Source organism: Chelon labrosus (assembly GCF_963514085.1).
Source record: "Chelon labrosus genome assembly, chromosome: 19".
Taxonomy (NCBI): domain Eukaryota; kingdom Metazoa; phylum Chordata; class Actinopteri; order Mugiliformes; family Mugilidae; genus Chelon; species Chelon labrosus.
Genome location: NC_140352.1, coordinates 17445875 through 17462086, shown reverse-complemented (window position 1 = coordinate 17462086; position 16212 = coordinate 17445875). Strand labels below are relative to the sequence as shown.

The 16212-nt window shown below is 40.3% G+C and overlaps 2 protein-coding genes across 3 annotated transcripts; both read left to right on the top strand.

Moving 5' to 3' along the window:
- Nucleotides 1-144: 144 nt before the first annotated feature.
- On the top strand, nt 145-4377 carry dmc1 (DNA meiotic recombinase 1). Of its 2 annotated transcripts, none has more exons than XM_084568137.1 (13): nt 145-487; nt 688-729; nt 815-961; nt 1045-1127; nt 1374-1426; nt 1548-1589; nt 1675-1747; nt 1984-2075; nt 2223-2296; nt 3148-3262; nt 3466-3526; nt 3603-3719; nt 4181-4377. In XM_084568137.1, the coding sequence occupies exons 1-13, from the start codon at nt 431-433 to the stop codon at nt 4248-4250; spliced, it is 1026 nt and encodes a 341-aa protein (XP_084424263.1). In that variant the 5' UTR covers nt 145-430; the 3' UTR covers nt 4251-4377. The 2 variants fall into 2 exon arrangements, with proteins under 2 accessions (XP_084424263.1, XP_084424262.1); XM_084568136.1 differs by having other exon boundaries at nt 685-729.
- A 183-nt stretch (nt 4378-4560) lies between these two features.
- gspt1 (G1 to S phase transition 1) lies at nt 4561-16000 on the top strand. The gene is made up of 14 exons (XM_084568134.1): nt 4561-4943; nt 5233-5277; nt 7434-7703; nt 7786-7819; nt 7915-7992; nt 8131-8311; nt 8434-8588; nt 8763-8903; nt 10780-10873; nt 13728-13808; nt 14014-14187; nt 14866-14955; nt 15059-15227; nt 15308-16000. Exons 1-14 carry the CDS (start codon nt 4748-4750, stop codon nt 15358-15360), a joined length of 1761 nt encoding a protein of 586 aa, XP_084424260.1. The 5' UTR covers nt 4561-4747; the 3' UTR covers nt 15361-16000.
- The last annotated feature ends 212 nt before the right edge of the window (nt 16001-16212 follow it).

The window sequence follows — 16212 nt, the reverse complement described above, 5'->3', positions numbered from 1 at the left end:
AGCAGCATTTATTTACTTGTGTTGGACAGGCATTTTACTCCACTGTATGTTAGTTTAATGGGTGAAATTACAATTTCCGACTGTACTTGAATGCACCTAAAGTCGGCATTTCCCGCCAGTAGCGCCGGTAGCTAATTGCTATGAGAAACGAACAGTAGCTATATTTTTAACTTAGAGCATTAAGTTCTTCTGATAGTAGCTAACTATTATTGTCGTCTGTTAGTTAGCTCACCAAAAAAAGCAAATTAGTTAATGCTGATAATCTTGTTTTATATTTAAATTCGTAAATCGTGAGCTCTTGTGTGACCAAGGTACGTTAAGCTAACAGTTCATTTAGCTAACTTTAGCTGAAGTTGTTATCTAGTTGAGCTCATCTTAACAGGAGAAAAAAAATATATACACTTTATCTTGAAGCCATTCCGCACTGAAAATGAAAGCTGCAGAGGATCAAGTTGTTGAAGATGATACTAGTTTCCAGGATGATGAGGTGAGAAATTAGCCTCCACAGCAAGAAAACCCTGAAATGAAAGATTAGCCTTCTGTGCTATTGAAAAGCATGAGGAAAAAAAACTGTTGAAATCATACACAAGATATCAGTTGACTGGGTACTTAGCACAAGCTAATGTATATTTACATAAATACAAACATTCTTATTAATTAATACTATTGTATTTCTCTTAACAGGAGTCCTTCTTCCAAGACATTGACCTCCTACAGAAACATGGGATTGTGAGTAAACAGCAGGCCTGAAACATGCTCATGGCGTCAAAATCTGTCTATAACGACCACCGTCTCTCTCTTCGTGTGGCCACAGAATATGGCGGACATCAAAAAGCTGAAGTCAGTGGGTATCTGCACTGTGAAGGGGATCCAGATGACAACACGCAAGGCTCTGTGCAACATCAAGGGCCTGTCAGAGGCCAAAGTGGAAAAAATCAAGGAAGCTGCTGGAAAAATGCTGGTGAGATACGAAGTTGTTTAGAAACTAGATCAACTAAGCGACTCACATGGTTTATGTTTCAGATTACTCTCTTTACATCGTAGACTGTCGGTTTCCAGACGGCCTTTGAGTACAGTGCGAGGAGGAAGCAGGTGTTCCACATCACGACCGGCAGCCAGGAGTTTGAGTTAAGATTAAATCATAATGTTGATTTTATGTGGACTGAAGGGACACACACACTCATCTTATATTGATAACATCAGACTGTATACCATTGCTTCTTGGATTTTAGTTGCCTAGATATTGTGATACAGTTTATTGAAGTATATTGAAATGATGGTACATTTTCACCACTGCAGTATAAATAGAAATAAAACTTTTAATTTAGTTTAACGTCTACGGTTGTGTATCTGTTTACCTGTGTTCTCTGCAGCAAACTTTTGGGTGGAGGTATGGAGAGTATGGCTATCACAGAGGCCTTTGGGGGTGAGGGCACGACCTTCTGTAATATTCTCCGCTGTGATTTCTAACAGTTGTTAATATACCGTGTATTTATAAATGTAACAGATGCCATTCAGTCTGCATCATGCAATGTTTCATCCTATAGAGTTCCGCACAGGAAAAACCCAGCTGTCTCACACACTTTGTGGTAAGCAGCCTTTTTAAATTATTCACTTCAAGAAAAAAATTTAATTAATGTGATGTAGCTGATTCGCTGCTGTTCTGTTGTTCAGTCGCTGCTCAGCTGCCAGGCGAGGACGGCTACTCTGGAGGAAAAGTCATCTTCATTGACACAGAGAACACCTTGTATCCTTCCAGTGTAAACAATCATGCAACATTTATTAAGACAATATTTTGTTACCTGTGCTGCTTGGCTGATACCTCAGTTTGACTTTATGTACGAATTTACTGATGTAGTATGTGCAAGTATGTTTTATATTTGTCATCTCAGTAAGAAGGCTGCATGTATGAACATGTATGTCTCAGCAGGTGTCATAATGCGACTCCTAATCTTTCTGTTATCCTTAACTGTCTTGTTCTAGTCGTCCAGACAGACTGAGAGACATTGCTGATAGGTTTAATGTGGACCACAACGCCGTGCTGGACAATGTGCTTTACGCCCGAGCCTATACTAGTGCGAACTACACTTAATTTACCCTACAAGGCGATAATAGTCTGCTTTTGTACATTTGTGTTCTGCAAAGTCTAAAGCAGCATGTCCTGAAACATTTTGTTCTGTTACAGTTCTCCTCTGTGTTGTGTTTACGCTTCATCTCTGCAGGTGAACACCAGATGGAGCTGTTGGACTTTGTAGCCGCCAAATTTCATGAAGAGGGAGGAGTTTTCAAGCTGTTGGTAAGAAACCTTATCACAAAGTTGGAATTTAATAGTAATACTAATAATATTATGCTTAATATTTTTTTTTCACAACACTCACATCATGTACAGTCAATCATAATATCAACATTGTTTTATGAAAGAAGTTGAAAGGGATGCAGTTAAAATGAGATAAGAAGATGAGTTTCAAGAGTACATTTTGTAACTGAGTCCAGTATCTGCGAGAGGGGAGTGAGTTCCAGCATTTCAGTGCAGCATGCAGCAGGAAAAGGTCCTGTCACACATTGTCCTGCGTTGAAGATAGTGGTTGAAGAGTGCTAGTAGACCTGTAATCTGAAGGATGCCCCTGAGATAGGCAGGAGAAAGATTATGAACTCTTCATAAATTATTTTATTGGGGGTCCATGCAATGAAGTTGCAGGATCCCCACTGATTAAGATTTTATAGTTAATCTGTTGTGAAACAGGGAGCTAGTGTGGTGAAACATACTCAGTGGTCATTAAATGTGTAATCAGCACTGTAGACACCCGGATGAGTTGAAGATAGTGAATAAATGTATCTGTAATGTCTGATAAGATTTTATTGCAGTAGTCAACTACTGTTGCAACCAAAGCCTAAGACTCTCATGGAGTGTGGCATCAAAACAGGTTGTAGATGTCTCACAGGTGATAAGGTAATCCACAAGACATTAATATGATGGGAGACAGAAGGTACTGTCCCAGAAAATACCAATTTCTTAAGGTTAATTTTTTGCTTCTGGGTTTTAACATCTTTCGTTGTTTTCATCTGGCAAAAATAACTGGCGTTACATCCAAAAATAAGTTTCTGTTGTCTAACTTTACAGTGTCTGTGTGTACTTCTTTCTGTTAGATCATTGACTCCATCATGGCTCTGTTCAGAGTGGACTTCTCTGGTCGAGGGGAGTTGGCTGAGCGGCAGCAGAAACTAGCCCAGATGCTCTCAAGGCTGCAGAAGATCTCTGAAGGTCTGATATGTATTTATTTATTTTTCATCATCAGCCATCCTGTACAGGGAATGTCTGCAGAAGGTGCTGGACTAAAGGCTTAACATCTCTCTTACTGTGTCTTATCTTACATTCATACAGATTTAGGTCTTAAAATAACTCTGATTTTAGGATTTTTTTTTCTCCTGCATAATATATTTTACTGGCTTTCGTATTTTCCGTAGAATACAACGTAGCTGTGTTTGTTACCAACCAAATGACAGCTGACCCAGGAGCAGGAATGACGTAAGACATTACACATTTCCTAACAAGTTTTTTGCTTGCACGAAAACACTGAGGATTTTTTTTTAACCCATATCAGATTTCAAGCTGATCCTAAGAAGCCAATTGGTGGGCATATACTGGCACACGCCTCCACCACACGGATCAGCCTGAGGAAGGGGCGTGGAGAGATGAGAATAGCTAAGATATTTGACAGGTATTTAGCAGTTTAAGTAATAAATCATAGTGCTTACAGGTCCTCAAAGATTCATTACAACATTTTATCTATGTTTTTCCTAATATTCAATAAGGGGTGGGACTATAACCATCTAGTCAGATTAGATGAATATCAGTTGACAAACTGAAAGTGATTTCCCATACTCAAATAAATAACATAGCAAGGTTTCTTTCCTTTTCATATCGCCTTGATAGAAGTTTACCATTCCTTGCTGTGTGACCTAAAACACTCTATATTAACTATATTTGTAACTCCCTACACATAGTAATACATCTTAAAACTCAGCTTTGGTGGCATGATTTGGTATATTTGCAAGCATGCAGCGCATAGTGCAGGACAAGGAAAACAGATGCATTTTAGAAATACTCACTTAATTACACCTAAATACAAGTCTAAGACACATTTGTTGAACTCATGCAACTCTTTGTGATTTCCTTCAGTCCTGATATGCCTGAGAACGAGGCCACCTTTGCCATCACTGCTGGAGGAGTTAGTGATGCTAAAGAGTGAAGTATAAAAGATGAAAGAAAGAGACCAGACTTACTTATTAACACTGTTCCCTTTTATTTATTGTATTCCTGATGTATTTATTTATTTATGTATTTATTGAGTTTCCTAACATTATACAGCTTGTTATAGTTACACTGACGAACGTTTTTTGATTGTGTTTTTGCAGTCAGATGTTGAAATAAATGATTGCAGTTTATTCTGATGAGTGCTTATCTGCAGAGTAAATGTAGCCTGATGGTAGAGTGGTCAGGTGAGCGGCAGTCCGGTGCTGGCCTCTAGCGGTGAGCGCCGGACCTGCAGCTGCTGTCCACCACTTCTCGTCAGCTACGGGATCCATATGCTTGTCAAAGCAAGGCTTAACAAAGCAATGGGAACTTCACCTGACGTGCTGCTAAGAGTCTAAAACACACCAGCAACTGGACGCGTTTTAACGGATCCACAAAAATCGTTGACGTTTCCCGGCGCCGGAAAGCCTGTCAACTCTGGAAAAAGCAGCGATGGACCCGAGAGACACAGCCCCGGATTCGTGGGAGCTGGAGGAGGATGCCGAGGCCCCGGCTGCCGCGGCGGAGCTCCCTACCGCCTTCGCAGCCCTCAACGTCAACGCCAAGCCGTTTGTCCCCAACGTCAACGCCCCGGTATTTGTACCAAGCTTCCTTCAAACCGGCCCCGTGGAAATACCGGCTCCACACGGTAGGTTAACGCCAGACAGCTGGCTGGAAGTTAGCTTAACTTGCTAGCTTGCTTGCTAATCCAGCTAAGTTAGCCTTCCTGTCTTCAACTCGCTGGGTCCAGCCGCTGCCACAGTTATAGCATTTCTACTAACTAATCAACAAGTCCACACAAGTGTTAGTCCTGTTTTGTAATCGTGTAATAGCTGATTAATTGATAAATAACACTCAGATTCAAATGTAACATGTGACCTCCCTTTTCTAATAAATATTTATGAAACTTTGACATGCTCTGCTTTCTTTCCTCATAGGTACCCCTGATCCAGTTGCCAGCATGGAGGTGGCAGAAACAGTCGGTATGCTTCCACATTTTGCCCCATGCATTACATGTTCAAGTTCTAGCTGTATGTCAGGCATGTAGATAGCAGGGGAAATGTGTGATGATTAAAGGCTCAGGTGTACACGTCTACCTGCGCACAGAACCCTCACCTGACCTCATGCAGTCTAGTGGTGCTCAATTGTGATTTCCCACTTGAGCTCTCTCCTACTGAACCATATTTGGGTTTAGTGGTTAACCCATGTGCACAGACCTACGTAGAATATGATGCAACCACACTTGTCCCTGCCCAAAATAGACATCCCTTCAGCACCTGCTACGTGCCAAAGGGCGCCGCGTGTCCAAAGCCCCCAGCATGCTGTGTGTAGCTTATTTAGTTACTCCAGAAAAAATAGTCACTTTCTGCTGACTAGTGTTAATATGCCCGAGTCAAGTCCATTCACACCCATGACGCCTTCTGCTCAACTTACAGCGAACTTAAGGTGTTTTTGTTTTCAATTGAGCGACTGCAGCTGCAGCTGATCAGTTGTAGTGTACGTAAGATGAGGGAGCTCGGTCTGGAGTAACCTTTACTTTTCACATTCTTACAGACACATTCACTGAGATGTGATATGCTGTTCTAACGTTTGGGTTCTCTGACCATGTGTGAAAAACAAAGTGCAATTACAGCCTGAAGCCTGATGAGACTCTCGACAAAGTCACGGCATGAATGGCTTTCTGTGTTGCCAATAGTAATTTCTCACAGGCTGATTATAAACGAAGAAGGGTGAGAAGATAATAGGCATTGTACATGACTGCTGGGCTGCATAATTTCATAGTTACAGAGACAGGAGGCTTATTTGTGTGTTGCTATGGGTAGATGCTTCTTCCGCTTGGCTCAGCAGATTTCAGTCCATCCTGGTTACTGATTTTTTTTTTTTGTTCTTGTTTGCTTGGCAGGACATTGCATCACAAAAGCGGAATAAGATGCTCATTTTATTAAAAAAAATGTAATGCTTGAATACAAATAGATACGGCTGAGCACCAGCTACAGTTATCTAAAGTAGGGCTGCAACAAATTAACACTTTTTTTTAGTTCAGTTGATTATTAAGTCAATCATTGTTTCAATGAATCTATCAACTAGTAGTCGAATGAATTTTGGTTATCTCACCACTAAATAAAAAACATTTTTACCAGTAGAAACTTTTCAGGCATAATCATTATGAATAATTTATCAGGGAAATCTATGAATAAAAAAAACTTTTTGATACTATTCAACGTAAGTTAACATTTATTTTGTGCAGACCTAACTAGGACAATTTATTTATTTAATTTTTTTTAAACAACAACTTCTTATAGTGTAACGTTAAGGGAAATCTACGTTATTTAGTTTTGTAGGTTTATATGCTGCACTCCTGTCTCGTTGTTTTGAGGTCAGAAAACTGGAGGCTCATCGTTGTTGACATACTTGGGCAGTGTGGTTGTGCTTCTACTGTTTTAATTCAGTAAAGAGTGCATCTTACTGGGCGGGCCTCTGTTTAAAGATGACATTTGGGTTCAGGCTTTAATGGCCATTTTCAGTGTGACTGGCAGTGGGAGCCAGAGAGGCTTATCTTATCTTTTCTTATCGTATGTTATCTTATGTTAGCTTAGCTTAACTTAATTAGTGTTGTTGACTGAAACCGAAGATGGTACAGACAGCTGTTGTGATTACTAGAAACATTAGTGAAAACATTTACATTTATGGTTTTAGTTTGTCGTCTAACTTAATAAATAGTAATTTCTATTAAGCTTTATTTTTCATTAGCTTGCATTAAATCAGTTTTAACTACAGTCCTGGGATTAACAGAATAAAGGCTTGCACACATATATAAAAAAACCCAAATGTCATCTCATGTGAGTAGTTTGTTGTAGATGAATGGAAATTATATTATTTATTACTTGTTTGAGGAAGGGATCTTGTTCCCCCTTTTTTTTTTTGTAAATGTGGTAAATTTATGTAAGTGTAGCAAAAAGAACTGGCATATATATTTGAGCTTGAATGGTGTCCAGGATCTAGAATTAATATCAATCAGTAAGTTTTTATTCCAGCCATAATGAAACTAACTTTTTGTCACAGTTGTCCTACACAAGCAAAATGTTCCACCTATGTGGTTATTACAGAGGAGTCACGACACCCAAAATGTTTTTTCCAGCTCCAGTGGAGAACGGAGGCACAGAGGCAGACATGACCACAGAGGAAGAGACGTGGGAGCAAAAAGAGGAGCCAGGGGGAGGAGAAGGAGGCGGAGGACAGGAGGACCTGGGGATGGGAGGACCTGGCGAGGAAGGGGGCGCTGCAAGGAAAGAGGACGAGGAGATGATGGAGGAGGAAGAGGAGGAGATGCCCATGCCCAAGGTGGCTCCGGCGCCACCAGATGCCCCCAAGAAAGAACACGTGAACGTGGTCTTCATCGGTCACGTGGGTGGGTCTCATTCGTATGTCTGCTTGTTGTCTTTTATCAGAGGAAGATTATTGATTATATATCTTCTTGTTTCATGTGTCAGATGCTGGAAAATCAACTATCGGAGGGCAGATCATGTGAGCAAACCATTTACTCTGACGTGTAATTATACCTCTTTTCTTAAACATTGAGCTGTATTGAGACATAGCATTTATTTTGTCCTCCTTGTTAGGTACTTAACTGGAATGGTGGAAAAGCGAACCCTGGAAAAATATGAAAGAGAGGCGAAAGAAAAGAACAGGGAGACATGGTGAGAGACAAACATCACTCACCAGCTAATCGCCATGAGGCATTTTAAGCAAACCTGGCAGATGTTTTCTTTACATAGGCTCCTTTTACATTTTTGTAAAACATAAATGAATGTAATGCGTGAACATGGCTGCTCCAGGTACCTGTCGTGGGCTCTGGACACAAACCAGGAGGAGAGAGACAAGGGGAAGACGGTCGAGGTTGGAAGAGCTTACTTTGAGACAGAGAAAAAACATTTCACCATCCTGGACGCCCCTGGACACAAGAGCTTTGTCCCCAACATGATTGGTGGGGCGTCACAAGCGGACCTGGCAGTCCTGGTGAGGCACTAAACGTCCCCATCCTCTTCTCTGCTGTAATTTTCTAAAAAGGTTCATAAAATTTAATAAAATGCTTCTTCTAGATGTTTGTTACATCTGCCAACCATACTGGTCTGTTTTAGGTAATTTCCGCAAGAAAGGGAGAGTTTGAGACTGGATTTGAGAAGGGCGGACAAACACGGGAGCACGCCATGTTGGCTAAGACGGCAGGAGTTAAACATCTCATTGTCCTGGTCAACAAGATGGATGACCCCACTGTAAACTGGAGCCTGGAGAGGTGAGTAGGGCCTAGATCACAAGAGATGTGACAAGAATTTTAGTGTTTGCTTTGCTTTCTTAACTAAAGAAACCATTAGTGTTGGTTTTGGTTCCATTTCTATGATAGATGTCCTGCTGCTGTACAGTTACGGTTCCCGTTTAATGAAAAGTCATTTCCATTGCCTTCTTGCAGGTATGAGGAGTGTAAGGAGAAGCTGGTGCCTTTTCTAAAGAAGGTGGGCTTCAACCCTAAGAAGGACATCCACTTTATGCCTTGCTCTGGACTCACAGGTGCCAACCTCAAGGACCCTGTATCTGAATGCCCCTGGTACACGTAAGTGAGCTCCCTGAAAGGACTCATTAAGAGTCACACACTCTGTACGTTTACATGCACACTGATATTTCACTATTCTCAATATGACAATATTCAGAATTGTAAACAGTGTATTTGCGTTGATCTTCTGAATTAGGCCTTTTCCCCGATTGTGGCGATTTCCAAATACAACATGTTGCATATGACAGTATCAGTTAGCGTTTAGGACAGTTCTTTAGCCATATATATCTAGACATATACACAGAATACACTTCTCAATTGGGTTTTTTAATTGCATCTTACTGTGTGTTGCACACAGCATAGCCAGACAACAGTTTGCAAGGTGCTAGTAGAGATATATGCCCAAAGGAACAGCCCACACTTCTCTCCAGAAGGGGAAACACAACGGCTTTTAAACCACATGAAAGGATATCAACAGGTTTTTGGATATGCACAAACATTACCAAGCCAAGCTGCATTTAAATGGAAAAATTATGGAAATATTTATTTTCATTATCCATGTAAGCAGCTTGGTAGGAATATTGTCTTTTTGGAATAAGTGAATGATGCTGTGTTTTTGATAACATAAAATCTTCACATCTCAGAAGGTCGTTTTTATTTTAGTTCCCTTTCTGTGAAGTCTGTTTTGTAAATTTGCTGTGTTTTTTTCTCCAGTCAAATTGATAAATGTTTACAGCATAGTCAGGCTACTTGGGTCACCTGCTGACTAATCCTGCACTTGTAATACTATATCAATTATTTCCTTTCTCTAAAGGTTACAATGATAAAGAGGGAGGACAAAGAGAAAAAAAATGAATAAAAGCTTAAGTGTGGGACTGTTGTACATAAATGTCCGTTACATTGAAGTCCTTGTCAGACCAGTTCAGACTGTGCTGATTAAGCTAATCAGCACGAGGTATCTGGTGTCTGTGATGACTTTCTCACTCTGGTTGGGTTGTTTAATGCCAACTAGCCATGACTGCTGGAGGAGGGGATCAACTGTTGTAATGGAGACGTAATATCCTGTAAAAACAAAAAAGAATAGCAGTGTAAAACAGAAAGCAGCCGACTGTGAAGATGAACACAGATTACCACCGGTGTTGATTTTCCTCATTAATAAATTATCTGCGTTACACCTTTAATAAATACGTGTTTTTTTGTTTTGTTAAAATAATAAGAACTTTACGCCTACTTAAATGAGCTATTAAATAAATAAAAAGGTAAACTAATAAATTAGCTGAAAAAAGTGAAGAGGATTTTGTGGTTGAGATGGCAGTGAAATTTTAGTTATTGCAGAATAATAAAGATCACCATTACCGATTTAAGACCAATAACAATAACAGTCATAATCACTTCACTAGGCGTCTGTGTAATAGTATTAATAATTCTGAAAAGAAGACAATATGTGAATGAGAGAGAGAATCAAAATGGATAGTCCATCATCTCTTTATCTCACACATCAGTCTCTTTCTGTCCTCCTTCATGCATGACGTAGCAAAATGATCACAATCAGTATTTAGAATATATACAGTATAATTAGCGTAATAATTAGTGAGGAAAACCTTTTGATTGCATATATTAAATTCTAAGTTCATAAGGATCAATAAGAAAAAATATGAAGTTTGTTCAGTGTTAGTAAAACGCAGCTATTAGAGAAAACAGACTGAGCAGATTTGTTCTCTGTGTTGTCTGCGGTTGTTTCTGTGGAGATGTTGGCTGTAACACTGTGTCCTCCTTCAGATTTTATATTCAGCTGGTCAAAAAGCAACAACATCTACATCTGCCAGAATGCACTGAAAATAAGAGTCACAAATCACTTACTAACATGACTTCATGTCTACAGCTGACTATAATGACAGACATTGCTTTTATTGCTTTTTTTGTTTTTTCCTTTCAGGGGCATGCCATTTATTCCCCACCTGGACAGTTTGCCAAACTTCACCAGATCCAGCGACGGACCGGTCAGACTACCCATTGTAGACAAATACAAGGTGAGCAGCTGGATCCGTTGATTTTCTTGTTCGTGAGAAAAAAAAAAAGCAGAAATCTGTCTTCTCTCTCAGCGGTTGAGTGGGTGTAAAATGTCTTTTGGTTTTTGCTCGCTTGGCCAAAATCTTTCTTTGCTCCCTCTTCTGTCATTTTCCTTCGTCTTGGTGATTTTCACAGCGCACAGAAACATGCACATACACACTGCAGCCTCTGCACAGTCATTCCTCTTTAAGATTATTCAGCTTCTTGGCGCTCATCTTGGTCTATATGTTGGAAGCAGTTCAACACATACTGTAAGTGTAGGTGGAACAGAGATATTTTGGAGCTCTATTAGTTCTTCTTACATTAATCATCAGGTCTTTCCTTTCTTAATATGTCATCCTCTCTCTTTATCCCGTTTAATACTCCCCACTGTCTAATAGCCTTATGTAGCAGTTATATGACTAAGCAGCCCTGTTGTTCTCCTGATGTAACAGGATTATGGTTCAGTTAACTGGGTGTTGCATACTAATGGTTACCCAGCCAAGTCTCTGATACAGCAATCTTTCAGCAGGACCACAGAGCTGTGGATAAAACAATTACCCTGATTATTTTGCTGGGTATTGGAAATTAATTTAAAGAAGATTATTATTTAAAGTTTACACTTTCAGCACAAGTAAATCATGTGTTTTGCACAGAGCGGTTAATTGCTATCATCATTCTGAGACATTTTAAATTAGCACAGCATGGTTGTGATGTACTGCAGTGATAAAGACATAGATTGTAATTTTTATCCCTGATTCTTGTTCTTACTGAGAGTTATATTATGATCTTTTTTAATCTGCATAAAAGCCAGAGTGTAAAAATACACATCATGATTTTAAGTGAGATTGTGTAAATAATAAAGATTCCTCAAACCAAACTGATTGAAGATATAGATACTATGGCATTGATCTTTTCATATTAACAAGAAAGTGAATATTTCCAAAAATGTCAGACTTTAAAGTGTGCACATGACTTGTAGTGCAGAGGTCTTCAACAGGGGGTCCGCAGAGGTACTGCAAGGGGGGGGTAACGATTTTTTTTTTTCTCCATAAATTTAAATGTCTTTAAATACACATATACTTAAGTAGGGGGTCCCCACTCCATCTTCGCACCGCCAAGTGCAAACATACACAGTGGGCAGAAGGCCGATCCAATTGTTCTAATATTCAGCATCATTCGGTCCAAGTCCACATCCGATCTTAAATTAACAAAATGTCCTCTCCTGCATATTCTTAGGCTGTTCTCCTTACTTATTCTCCTAGATCACATGTGCAATGCGACACTGTATTAAGTCCAGTAAATAGGGCTGTCAGAGCTAATGTAGCAAGAAGATGGTAGCTCATACCTTGGCTCCAGAAAACCAATGTTCTCTACTACAGAAATGGACTGGTCTAAAGGCTGTTACATACTCCGCTAGAAGCAAGATATTTGCAAAATTTCACCGAAAGTTTCAATTGCCATTGTTGACAGTGAACCAGAGAATCAAAAATTAACCCGACTGGCAAAAAAAGACTCAGTGCTGACTAGCGTTTAGGTGGTGTTTTTATAGAGTGAGCCAAATTGACAAGAACACAAGTATATATATATATATATATGGGCTCGCACCAAGGTTACGGCGTCTAGTCCCGCAGTACTTTAAATGAGCCTTTAGTGCATGTGACATGATGCAGTGGGAGGGTCCTATGAGGATTTCCTCTGAGTTCGGCAAATGACCTGGCCAAAACAAACTTTGTTCTTGTTCTTGCTCACCTCGAGACCAAGAACTAATTTCTTGCTTCTCAGGGGGTATGTAACAAGCTTAACTCACCCTCTGTGTCATATCTTTCTTCTAGGCGCTGTCTTGAGGAAGCGTTTCTCTTCTTTTAAATGCAGTGTTCAGTGTTTGTTGTTGTTTCAGTGCAGCCTTTGCCCATGTGTACTCCGCATATTCCATTGTTTTGTTTTGTTTTGTTTCGGAGGTGAATCAAGTTGACGGTACTGAAGAACGATCTCCTACTACCTCCTCAACAAACATCCAATTTACATAATTTACAAATGTTTGTCTGATTGACTTCCTTTTCCAGAGTAAAGCGTTTCCATGCAGCGGCCATGTTTCGTCCCATGATTTTGGCTTCTTCGATTTTTGGCAGCTTTGACAATAGACAATGAAGAGGAATAAGACGTTTTGGTACATTTGTGTGTACATTTGACAAAGTGTTAATATAATCTGACAGTATCTTTAACGACTAGCTAGTCATTGTCCCCAAATCAGTATCAAGAAATTCTCCTACAAATGACAGACCACATGCACTGTCGTCCACAGCCTGAATTAGTGAGTTGAATCGCTTACGTGAGACAAATTATCAACCAGCTCGTCTTTGAACTCGTATTCAGTGTTCTTACAGTTTTCATTAAAATAAAATCTGTTTGTTTGTTAGAGAAGATGAGACACGGGAGGGCTGCTGTCAGTGTTGTAAAAGGAATATGGAGATGTTTTTTGTTGAATTTCTAATGTGACTGTGTCCGCTGCCAGCTGATGCCTGTCTAGCTGAGGTTTGTTGGCCAGACTAAATATTATTCCAACAGATGTTAGCTTGTTAACATGTTGCAACAAACTGAAAACGGAGACATTGTCTGTGTCCCGGTTGCTATTGTTACCCACTTAAAATACAGGTGGAAGTTTTTAGTTGGTGTTGTTTCATTCATTTCTGCCCTGACCAGTGGGACTACATGTTTCAGATGGAGTGATTTCTAAATTCACCACTTAATTCATTTATACTAAAAACTGATGACTCATATGTATCAAACGTTACTAACATTGGATTTCTGATCCCTTTCTACGTGTGTTTCCAGGATATGGGTACAGTTATCCTCGGGAAGCTGGAGTCTGGATGCATCAGTAAGGCTCAGCAGCTGGTCATGATGCCAAACAGGGTGAGTTCTCCTCTGTATGACTTTGGTCCTTCTCACAAGGGACCAATACAGAGCCCTCATTCCTCTTATCAATGTGCCGTAACGTAGACTGAAAATAAGATCCTGTTCACACAACTATTCAGTTTCCATCCCAACTCGTCACGTTTCAGTGCAGAAGTGTCGTCTTTGTTTAGATCGTTCACAAATAGCTGTGTGTGTGTTGCAGCACACGGTGGAGGTACTGAGCCTGCTGAGTGACGACGTGGAGACAGACGACGCAAGTCCTGGGGAGAACCTCAAGCTCAGGCTGAAGGGCATAGAGGAGGAAGAAATCCTTCCCGGCTTTATCCTTTGCAGCCCCGACAACCTATGCCACTCTGGGCGCACCTTTGATGCGCAGGTAAAAACCATGATGATCAAAGTCACTGTTTGCAGGGATGCAACGTTAACACTAAGAAATTGCTCACCACATGCTCCCGTATTTAATCCGCTTATATCTCTGTGCACTGTCTCTCAAACAAAACAAAACTAAACGCATCATTTTGTAGGTTGGCACAGCAACAGCTACAAATGATTGGGGTTAAGGTGTGTCCAAGCTGGGTCTTTGTTTGGCAGAAAACAAATCTATTTTCGGCGCAAGTGTTTATGCAGAGTCGCTGTTAAATGGCAACTCGTCCCTTTGATACACTACTGTGGTTTGATCCATTGCTCATAGTAAATGTACAGAGGCTTTTAGGAACATAGACCAACTCTTCAAAAAGAGACTGTGACATGAAGATCATTTGAATGTTGGTTCTTGCTTTGAACTAAATGAACAGATATGGAGAGTAATTATTTAACTTTTATCTACAGTTTTTAAGCACTAACTGTACGTAAAAAAAAGGCCTGAAGATAATTCCATTGAAGAAAATAATTTGTGCTGATCAAACCACACACAGAATCACTCTAAACCGTACTCTTACATATATTGTGTTGTATTAAGAGATCACAGGGAACCACTGCTTTATGATGTGTCAAATCAGCTGACTTTAAAAACCTCTGAACATGACATGCTGCTAGTTTGATCCATTTGTTTCAGATCGTCATCATTGAGCACAAATCAATCATATGTCCTGGTTATAATGCAGTCCTTCACATCCACACCTGCATCGAAGAAGTGCAAATCACAGTGAGTTACTGCTGCACCGACCCAGCTGCTGTGAAAGTGTCTGACATGATATGAATACATTTACAACTGGAGTGCGGTTAAACTCTTTGAATTATGACCGCAGGCCTTAATCTGTCTGGTGGACAAGAAGTCGGGGGAGAAAAGCAAAACACGACCACGTTTTGTGAAACAGGACCAGGTTTGCATCGCTAGGCTCCGGGCAGCGGGAGTCATCTGCTTAGAGACGTTCAAAGACTTCCCTCAGATGGGTCGATTCACACTGAGAGACGAAGGTGAGCAAAGTTTATAGAGTATTTAGAGCTTGTCTGGCTTATTTTTCCAGTGATACCAACACTTCTTTTAACATCAACAGGCAAAACTATCGCCATTGGCAAAGTGCTGAAGCTGGTGCCAGAAAAGGACTAAATGCAACGAGGGCAGCATGCATGGAGTTCTTCCACTCGTTACCAGAGGAGAAACGCTGCTAGAGCCGACCCAAACAGCTACTCTCTCTTTACACACAACTATGCTGAAGAGAAGAACGATGACGACAAAGAGGGTAAAGGAGACTAAAATCACATCCAATGAAGAAAACAAGACTGAATCAGTTTTTATGATGAACAATACACAATGAGAGACCAAGTCCAGTGTGTCAGCTTTCTCATATTGAGAGCTCAGCTATGCCACTAAATGTAGCCACATGTCCCCCTTCTGTACTCCCAGGGCTAACCGCGCCACCGGCTGGCCACACCATTTATTTTTAGAATGGAGATGGATGCAGTGTAACTGAGTTTGGGGAAGAAAAAACTAAAACTACAGAATGATTTCATATCCTGCAAAAGAGCAGAGTTAGCCTGTAATTAAAATTTGCATCTCCCTTTGAAGAGTGGGATTAAGAATCCAGTGGACACTTGATTTGGTTTTAAGGATTGCTGTACGGAAATGTTTTAGTTTGGTCTCTCTAAACATGAGATGGCTTTATTGGATTGAGCTCACATACTACTCTGATGAACCAAGGATAGACACACAGACAGCTGTTACATAATCTAAAGTGAAAATAAATGATCAAGCTGTAACAGAGGTGTTGTTGTTTTATTTATAATACATATGTACAATAGGCTTCCAATGTGTGTTCAAATATCTCAAATATCAGTAAAAATTTCCTTAGAATGGTTTAATTAGGGTGGAACAGTGGAGTGGTGGTTAGCACTGATTCCTCACAACCGGGATGGGATCCAGACCGACTGGGGCCTTTCTGTGTGGAGGGTCCATTTTTCT

What these genes read in the sequence shown, in the direction of transcription:
- gspt1 (XM_084568134.1), top strand. Translation starts at nt 4,748, where the DNA reads ATGGACCCGAGAGACACAGCCCCGGATTCGTGGGAGCTGGAGGAGGAT. An exon ending in TGGTCATGATGCCAAACAGG is followed by an intron (nt 13,809 to 14,013) that starts GTGAGTTCTCCT and finishes TGTGTGTTGCAG; the next exon opens with CACACGGTGGAGGTACTGAG. An exon ending in TCGAAGAAGTGCAAATCACA is followed by an intron (nt 14,956 to 15,058) that starts GTGAGTTACTGC and finishes TTATGACCGCAG; the next exon opens with GCCTTAATCTGTCTGGTGGA.
- dmc1 (XM_084568136.1), top strand. Translation starts at nt 431, where the DNA reads ATGAAAGCTGCAGAGGATCAAGTTGTTGAAGATGATACTAGTTTCCAG. An exon ending in ACCGGCAGCCAGGAGTTTGA is followed by an intron (nt 1,128 to 1,373) that starts GTTAAGATTAAA and finishes TGTTCTCTGCAG; the next exon opens with CAAACTTTTGGGTGGAGGTA. An exon ending in GCTGTCTCACACACTTTGTG is followed by an intron (nt 1,590 to 1,674) that starts GTAAGCAGCCTT and finishes TCTGTTGTTCAG; the next exon opens with TCGCTGCTCAGCTGCCAGGC.